Source organism: Montipora foliosa, chromosome 4 (assembly GCF_036669935.1).
Source record: "Montipora foliosa isolate CH-2021 chromosome 4, ASM3666993v2, whole genome shotgun sequence".
NCBI classification, from domain to species: domain Eukaryota; kingdom Metazoa; phylum Cnidaria; class Anthozoa; order Scleractinia; family Acroporidae; genus Montipora; species Montipora foliosa.
In genome coordinates, this window is record NC_090872.1 from 31,712,554 (window position 1) to 31,722,553 (window position 10,000).

The 10,000-nt window shown below is 40.2% G+C and overlaps 1 protein-coding gene across 1 annotated transcript; it reads left to right on the forward strand.

The window, feature by feature from the left end:
- The first annotated feature begins 1,330 nt into the window (after positions 1-1,330).
- On the forward strand, positions 1,331-6,884 carry LOC138001222 (uncharacterized). The gene is made up of 5 exons (XM_068847872.1): positions 1,331-1,376; positions 1,572-1,694; positions 2,095-2,241; positions 6,097-6,204; positions 6,681-6,884. Exons 1-5 carry the CDS (start codon positions 1,368-1,370, stop codon positions 6,882-6,884), a joined length of 591 nt encoding a protein of 196 aa, XP_068703973.1. The 5' UTR covers positions 1,331-1,367.
- The last annotated feature ends 3,116 nt before the right edge of the window (positions 6,885-10,000 follow it).

Below are 10,000 nucleotides of genomic sequence, written 5' to 3' on the forward strand. Positions count from 1 at the left end.
AGATACTCCCCTTTAATACTTTTCATTCAGCGACTACGGGACTGCGGACCGCGGTGGCAGTACACTTTAACATTTTGCATTTAACGACTACGGGACTGCGGACCGCGTTGGCAGCTCTTTTAAGTAGGACATTTGGTGGGCCGGGTATTCTGCAATTGCTCCTTTAGCGCGGCAAACAATTTGCCATGTAATTTCACGCTGTATGTTGTTATCTTTCAGCAACCATACGTGCTTGCTGAGTTCAGTTGAATTTCTATAGGTCTTATTTCGAAAGATGTTTTATGATTTCTGTAACGTGTCTTAAAGTCATCTGCCATCAGGCTTACGTATGTTTCAAATTTGTCATTGTCCTTTCTTCTAATCTTTGCCTGATAAACTACACCAGAAGTCAGACATTGAACGTTTAAGGGGCACTCGCCCTTTTTACGGCAATTACAGAGCTTGGTTTTGGCGCTCTCCAGGGAGGGGTCTGACTTCTGGTGTAGTTTATCAGGCATATCGATATCTCTTGCGTGCTAGCTGCAAAATGGTCAACACCTTTCGAGTGTTCAATAACAGAGCGCACATCATTTTCGGTAAAAAGAAAACAATGGCTGCGATGCTCTTTGCTTGTTACATGAGTAATGAGCAGAAAATTTACACAACAATGCGTATCTGATGTTTCCCCTATGGACTAAGTATTTTTGCTGCAAGTTTCACTCATACTTCAAAATTGTTCCCCTTTCAACAAACACAGACTTACTGGAATGTTAAGAGTTTTCTAATGCACCTGTCTATTATACATTACTTTAAACAAAGAGATAATTAAGACTGCCATCGTATAAAGTTTGAGCTACAAGGGTACGTGAGGTTCAAACTGGGAGGAGATTCAGCGATCGAGGTACGTGTTGCCTAAACAGGAAACAACAGATCGAACAAGATGAAAATAAGGAAGCTAAGCACGAAAAGTATTGCTCTCAGACAGGAGTTTCGATCCGTGAAGGAGCGAGTCACATACAAAACCTGGCGAATATATCAGCAGCTTTTAACAATGCTGCTAATCATGCTCATAAAGTCATTCCGTAAGTCCAAAACGTAACTGACGTGAGGCAGGTAGCTCCAAGACTACATACACTTCAGCATTCTAAGTTTCCATCAACATAAGATCATCAGGAACTGGCACAACAAACGTTTAGCCGCTCCTCGTTAGCTGAAACATCAAATTTCACCCACGTACTTCAGTACATAACATATAAAAAGACAAAACCTAGCATAGTCAATATAGCATATTAGTCCAGTGGCTAAAGATCAGCAAGACTGAAGAAAGAAGCAAGAAAAGAAAGTGGGAGGAGAAGAGAACACACTTGGAGCTAGAAAGCACTTTAACCATGCTAGACGTAAGCAACAGAAAACTGCTACAGTTGTCACCCAAAATTTGTATTATTATATCCTAACATCTTGGGTAACCATGGTTTACACTTTCGTCTGGGTGCCCCTACAAATTTCATATGATCAATTTCGAATCACGTCTCATCATTTAAGCTTTTTGTGACTAAAATTTAATTTCCAAATTTTTACTTGAATTTTAACAGACTTCCCTCGTCAGACGTCAAGTGGCATTCATATATGTACTGCTTCTAGCCTCGGCAAACATGGTATCTACTAAAGCTGTTTGCAAATGCGGCAACGGCGAAGCAGACTCTCCGACTAAACAGGTGAGTTCTTTTATGATTTCGGGTAAATAGTGATAAAAAGGAAGTAGATAGCCTTGTGGAAGTAACTGATTGTCTCTAAGTAAGAAACTGAACAACAATAAGTGTTAGTGACCACTGCTGCCGCTTTGTGTGGATTTAGCGTGGATTAAGTTCGGTGAACCCTATTTTTCTCGCTCTCCTCTGTTTTTATTTATTTAGTTATTTATTCAGTTATTATCATTTGCCGTATAACATATACATAAATTAATTAACAATTTAATTACATTATTTTGCTTCTGTCGAGACCCTTCGAGTCCAGGCGCTCAGATAACACAGTGAAAAGAGGCGAGTGTAATTACAAGCCTTTATGTGTAACTATTTCATGTGATCTCATGTGATTTTATTCGTTGCATATCTTTAGGTTGTTGATTATAACGTTCAATTCAGTGAGTCTGGAGAACTATATAACGAGACGATCGAGGTGGACACAGAGAAGCAAACAGAACTGTTTAAAGTTCCTGCACATGGTAACGTGGATCACAGCAATATTTTGCACGACTTTAAGATGGTGAGCCTGGTATCTTCGAAAAAGCCCAAATAGCTTTGTATTCAAGGGTGGGGCTTATAAAATAATTAATGATGGGGTAAACTGCGAACAGTGATTTGCTTTTTTTTGCACTAGTAAAGTGTGATTTTATGCACTGAGACAATAAAATTGCGATCGTCTTGCATCCTAATTAACGGTTTGTCGAGATCTTGGTGCAGTATCGCTACTGAGGTTCTTCGGTCATTGGTGGGCTTTGAGTTATATCCTCTTTTTCGCATTTTCCCGATGGTCATCCTCCCCCTACCCTTGTCTGGGAAGGGCGGAAGTGAGTGCATGGGGTTAAATCAACTTAAACTCACTTTACTTAGTATAGGCACCTTAATTCTCCAGTAAGTTTTTTTTTATTCTTCATCGCAGTCACGAATGTGCATACCCCAGGGATCAAGCTAGTTTACCCGCTCGATAAGAATCCCGTATAATACAACTGGAACCATCGCGCCTCGAAGTCGTGCCACGCGCCCCGGGAGCGAGTAAGTTCCCACTGAGCCGTTAAAGCAACTCTTATCACGTGATGGTTTGCTATGTAGTCACAAATGAGCCCCACAGATGTTAAATTAAGCCCCTTCGGGATTCCAATTTTATTCCTTCCAGTATTTTCGAGCTCTCGTACGACGATTAGAAATCTCACTCTTCTCTCTCTTCTCTGAGCGCGCGCTAGACCACTCTGCTCTAATATAAGCTATAGCAAATCCTTTCCGCCCGCGATGATTGAACCTCACGTCTGAAAGTATTTGATAAAGTGGCCAGACGATTTTTCCTTGAGAACGGGAAGCGTTAAAGTAAGAAGAATTGTCTAAGTTATTTTTAGATCTTGCTCCGGTCTCGTGTGTTTCACGATAAGCATTTAATATTGCATCGAACGAATACTTCAATGGATCTGTTTTTCTTGCGAACCAGTTTGTTCAGTCGCTCCAAAACAGTTTGTGAATTGAACCAGTGTGTTCAATCGGCCATTGTGCCAAGCATTTAAGCTTATCAATAGAGTGTTTTCACATGACGCCATCAAATTGTAAAATCAAAGCTGCAAGGTTTTCTGATTTTTTAATCCATACCAGGTAAAAAATTACTTAGAAGTAAATCTTTTACCAGTTTTAGGTACCGTAGCGTTTTTCGTTTTCAGAATACAGCATTTGGAATTTTCAAATTTCGCCTTGCGTGACACCAAGGCAGTAGCTGAGATAAAGAATTAAAAGCTGTCTGGTTCAAAAAACGGTTTTGCCTTGTGAGTTTTGGCAAATTAAGCATTAAAAGCTGTAGAAGACATCTTTGTGCTCATTTGGTTCAGTTCACGAGCAAAAAGAGAGGGCTTTTATCGCAAACTGAGGTCCACATGTTTTGTTCATTCGAGGCCATTTGAGGAACACCAACTTAACATGGAGTCTCCGTATAAAGCTCTGTAAAATTGAGTGACATGTTTCGGCAAATAACTTCGAAACAATGCACCAAACAGACTTGAGACTTGGAGCAGATATTTTTGTATTTGTCTTTAGTCAATGACACTTGACAACAAAAAATAAATCCATTCCTCCTAGTACTTGAATCAAAAACGTGAAAAGAGTATTGGTTAAAAAGCCTTAAACAACCATTGGCAAATAAAAAGACATACACTCTATTTTGTGTTATAGACAAACCAAAGCAAACGAATGAAGCGGCCTATCTCCAGTCAGTATTCCAAATAAATTTCACCTGTTTATCTTGACATTCGTCAAAAAGCTTTAGTAAAAGTAAATAATAATAATAATAATAATAATAATAATAATGATAATAATAATACCTATATTTTATATAGCAATAATTCCAAGGTTCAAACCCGCTTTACAATGACAATAAATTAAAAAGTAGATTATAAAATTATGTGCATAAGAATAAAAGTAAATATTTACAAAGAATGTATTTATAAAAAGGGGTATAGTCAAATAATTAATAAAAATATCATGATTAATAGACAAAGACAATAAATAAAACAATAAACTCATAAACAATAGAATAAACCCATGAGACAACACAGGTTTTGTAATCTTATTTCACATGTTGCAAAAATCTAATTTAGAAGAAATGAATGCGTGGATAAGTGCTTAAAGCTGATATGTTTCCTGATTTTGCAAATGTTCCTTAAATGAAAAAAGCAGGATTTACAAATAGCAGCAACATGGTGTTCAAGAGACATATCCTCGTCTAGGATAACGCCCGAATTGTGATAGTATTACTGTGCTGATTGTTGAGGGCCCATTAGGGAGGAATCTAAGTATCCCGTATCTCTAATTAGTATATACTCACTCAGTGATCTTGGTGTTTCAAGAAATCTGATTGGTTCGCTATCTCGGAGTAATTAAGCATTATTCACTACCTGTGGAGTGAATAATGCTTAATCCAAACAAAACAAAATGGCCGGCGTAAACTCGCCAGCATTTATGAATCGGAAATATTGAGAATACAAGATGATGCTGTGCTACAGAAGACAAAGAAGGCCACAAAATTTGGTCTGAAAGTTTTCAAAGGTAAGAGAAGAGTTCATCATTTTGCCAATCAGTGTTTGACTTCGTTTTTCCAGATAATTATTGCTGAAAAATAAACAATCTTCACGCCAACAATTTGTTTCACTCGGAGTAATTCTCTCTTGTAGGGCTGGTCGCCCACCAAAACGAATTTCTTACTGAAATCGAAGAAGTAAAAAAATGTTTAAGAAAGTTCCACATGGTTGCAAGGAAACAAGACGGGTCATTTGACAACAAACTAACGCTCACCTAAATTAGAGCCACCATTTCATGTGGATCCTTTACCAACTGCACTTCCAATTTCATTTCAGATGAACCTCAAAAACTTTGATCGAACGGTGAAAATGTTTTAACAAGCAGACTTTCGATTCAAATTGCTGATTTAAACAATGCAAAATGACCATTTTGCTGTTTGTGACGAGGATTTTAACGAAGGTTATTTAGATCTGCCATGTTTGAAGCTTCTGTAAACACTTTCACGCATGCTTTGTGCTGCTTGCACGTTTTCCACACATGAATTGAGATGCCAATTAAATCGACTTTGGATGCTACGGTTTTTTCTGCAATTGTTGTTGAGATCACTTCGTGAGTATATACTAAAACAATTATTCTTTGAAATCGAGGTGAAAAGTGGCAGAATATTTACCTCGCCGCTTTGCGGCTTGGTAAATATTCTACCACTATTCACTTCGATTTCAAAGAATAATTGTTAAATATCCTGACCTGTATCCCGTCATTTCCTGTGGTTTGTATCACTATAAAAGACCTTATTCATAAATGGCGGTCAATTTATAATTCTTTTGTCGAAGTGCAAATTAGCCTACCAAGCCTCGATACCATACAGTGAATTGAAAAGATTTCTTGCTCTAAAATGAGGCTTGGTAGGCTAAATGTGACCAACATTTATGAATAAGGTCTATACCAGTTCGGTTTTTAAATATCCTGCATCCCGTTAATATCCCCCCAAATATTTTTCCCTAAATCTCCTGTATTCATGATAACCCCTAATAGGGCCTAGTTGTTTCCACTAGATAATTTAGTAGCATTAATAATAAGGAATAACCTCTTTCTGTTTTTACAACAAATAACTTCTAGTTAAATTATAGCTTTATCTTTCTGGTAATCTCTCCCCATTTTCCGAAGTTTACCCGTGGTTGTAGTTCACTGTAACTGGACAATTTGTGTTAACTCTTTGTGCATCCCACGGATACGCCTCTATAGGCGTCTTGTTACACTATCGCTTACGCGCCTACCGATCACTCATTTAACTCATCTGTTTGAACTGTTTGGTAATGTTTCATCTTATTTCTTGTCACCATAGAATATGAGTATGCTGCTGTTTCCGGAAAAAAAGATCTGTTACCTTCTGCCCCTACAAGACGAGCTGTTGTCGCCAAGAAAACTCATCGATGGTCTTGATAACGCCGAGGTGAGCGTGTGCAAGTCTTCCCATTTTCCTAGCCTCATCAGTGGTCTGCGAATACAGCGTCCGGCCTATCGCACCTGACCGAGATTTGTATTTTATCCCCGCCGAATGTCATTTCTTTTGCGGACGATTGCACGGAAAGGGCACGTACATTCGCACATTAGCTTCAAGCCCTCAGCCAGTGAAAAAGAAGACAGTGATTGAAAAATCATAAGATTTTAATTTCATGTTTCAATACATTTCCTGTTCTTTGTAGTTTTGATAATTAACACAGTTTGTTGCCAATGAGAATATAGATAGTGAGTAAAATGTATGGAGTTATTATGTAATGGGGTAATGAGTAAAACAAAAACACACGAAAGTTTTTCATAGTACTTCTTTGGGAGAGTGCCCTTATTTCAACCCCTGTTTTGCATGTAAATTTTAGATATCAAATAAACTACAAAAATCTAAATCAAAGTTTACGATCATCGTTGCAGAAGATTAGCAGCAAGATCAAGAAGACGACAATTATTGACAACAAGTGGATACCTAGCAGTGAACTGACTGATCGGTCTATACTCAGCGATGAGTTGGCAATGTTTTGTGCAAAATACCCGATTTATTCCGTCAAAAAGTTGGAGGACTCTCTGACATCGATGAGGATTCAAACAGGCGGTGAGAGACATTCTATAACTGTCTAATTACAGTGCAAACCTTTTTATCCCCCTCAGGTGTTATTTCTTGACTTTATTTCCTCTCTTTTTCCCAATTTATAAAATCCATCCCCCCAAACATATTTCGCCAAACTTCCTTTTGATAGTAGAGATATCCCTTGTTCTCTCAAATTAATTTCCCTCGAAAATGATTGCTCCCCGCAACCCTTGGGAGATCGCAATAAATCATGAGAAGGCAAAAAGCAAGCCATTTATTTTACGAAATCAATTTCAGTTGTGGCAAATTAGCGGCCACTAAATTATTTTCTGAATTACTGTAGTAGTCCCTAGGTCTCCAAAATTACATTTTAACGGAGTGGCTAAGTGAACAAACAACCCGAGGAAGTTGAGGAAGTCGCCATAAATCTCACATTGAGAACGTCGTTCGCATTCAAGCCTAAGCATTTCCAACAGAAGGTGGCCAGATGAAAGAAACGTGAGAGAAACTTCAATAAACATTAATTTTCGTTCCAGTTCAAGCAAAGAAACGTTATGAATGTTTAAAAATCTAAACGAGTCATTGATTTCCATTCAAGGGAGGCGCGGTGGCCTCATGGTTAGTGTGCTCGACTCCAGATCGAGTGGTTCGGGTTCGGGTCTTGGCCGGGGACATTGTGTTGTGTTCTTGAGCAAGACACTTTACTCCCACGGTACCTCTCTTTACCCAGGTTTGTAAATGGGTGCCGGCGAAATGCTGGAAGTAACCCTGTGATGGACTGGCATCCCATCCAGGGGGGAGTAAAAAAAAATACTCCTAGTCGCTTCATGCCACAGAAACCGGGATAAGCTCCGGCTCTGATGGGCCACTTACTTTACTGATTTCCATTCAAACCGAGCACCCCGTGCTAGCCTACATAGCAAGCGTTCCGTATTTGGGGGCGCACTAAAACTGAGGCGAGCGCAATTAATATAACTGGCGAGGAGCAGGAACAGGTTTTCTCTCGTTCTACTTTTCCCGCGGCCAAAATGTGGAAAACTCTAATTTGTTCAGGAACGCTTGTCACGCAGATTACTCTATGCAAGTGTGCGCACGGTAGCACGGACCGATGGGGTTTACCGACTTCCACACCCTGGCGCCCGCGGGAGCGCCGCTACAAATTGTAGCTGTTGGTGTGTGCACTTCGATGAAAAGAATCGCAAATGAATGTGTGGCTATAGATTAGGTGAGTTTACATAAAAGGCGGCTGTTAAGATGTACAACTGTGTTCCGACTGTCCGTTACAAACGGAAATTTGTTAAGAGTTCCTTACTCATGCGAAATGACCGGGATTATCAGGTTTGATTATTACATCCGAGGTCGTATAAGACGTATAAGCCGGGGTAGGCTCGATTACCGCCGCTCTCTCAAGTCCGGTCTACGTTCCTCCCCGAGAAGCGCGGCGCCCTTCCCGAACAGCGGCTGGTAATCGAGCCTACCTTTCTCCCGCCAACCCCTTCTCTTGCAAATTTAATCCATGGATATCCCATCTCTCTTATCTCACGCTCTCATATTTAAGACAAGTTATTAGTAAGCATTGTGGGTTCACCTTTCTCTTCAGACTTTCTCCTAATTTAAAGGGCACTAATAGAAGTAGAAGAAAAATCAAGAGGGCAAGCTCGAATCTTGTCATGATAACGCCGTTCAGGCTGTCAGATCTGAGATGCATCCCAAGATATTTGAGAGTTTTGAAGTTGTTCGAATGCCTGACTTGGGGCTAAGGTACGTGAAACTTCTCTCCTTTCAGGGTATACAAACCCCTTGTATTGCTCTGAAAAGCTGAAGGTCAGAATGCAAAAGGCTTACCAGGGCAGAATAAGCTTCTGGCACGCGAGACATAGATCTGAGGCTGAAATTGTCTACTGCGATGAGATGTCTAAGGGTCAGATCGTTGAGTGTGGTCTTAATCATAGCGTTGAAAATGATAGGTTTATCACAGAGCCAAAGGATGCATCTCTCAAGAACCGTGCCGCCAAGACCGGCCGCCCTTGTAAGTCAGGAACTGAACATGCCATGGTCACCAAGTTCAAATAAAATTAACGAAGAGAACATCAGATTTACAACTGTTGTTTACAACTAACTTGCTTGGGTCCTCTATGAGACGAAAATTGCTAGCGTCTTTTTCTGTCCCTTGCCCAAGACCTCTTATACAACGTCTCAAATGCCCAAACACGTTGCCTTTCCTATGACATTAAAAAGCCGTACTGGTTCAAAAGAAGTCATCATTTTGTTGAATAGATATGGTCATGGAATATCATATGACCAGGTTCTTGAGATCGAGACGGCACTTGCTGAGAATCACATGGAAGCACACGAACATGGTGTAATATTACCAAAGGTTATCTGTGCTAATGCCCTTAGCACAATTTGCTGGGACAACTTCGACTTGCTTGAAGAGACATCGGGGAGAGGGACAACTCACTGCACTAATGGCATTGTGGTGCAAAGGAAATCCACGGGAAGTCTTCAAGTATTCCCTAAGTCCTCTTCCGTTGCCTCTAGCTTCAACGGATGGGTCCAATCCTGGTCAAAACTGTTGGGACAATTCGCACTTTTCCCCCTGCCCCAAAATCAAGATCCGTTCATCGATCGCTGAATGTTTGAACATTGTCTGGGGGGAAGGGGGCGCGAAAAAGGCAGGGAAAGAGAAACACACGTTGCTCGTATAACGATGGAAGCATGTACAGTAAATTCTCTACTTTTCGCTCAAAATTTGACAAGTGTCCCAAAGTGTTTTGACCTGGATTGGTCCCTCTGCAAGACTGTCAAGTCCAAGTTACTGGACACGCTGATTGAAGGAGTCGAACCAGCTGAAGATGTTACACCCACTGCAGTATTAATTGTTGATGGCAAGGCTGTACTTCAAGCGATGAAAGAAATTCCAGCGACAGTTGAAGAGTTGGCGACTTCTGTTTTTCATTCAGTTGTTCCCCAGGCAACCTTAGCTGATTTTGTCACAGATAGATATCCAGATGTTTCTATCAAGAATCCCGAGATAGCAAAACGTGCTAGTGTAGGAGCTGTCCAAGTTGAAATAACTGGAGGTGGTCAAAAGTGTCCCAAACAGTGGAAGACGTTCTTAAACAGTGGGGAGAACAAGAAGATGTTAACGAGATTTCTCCTTCAG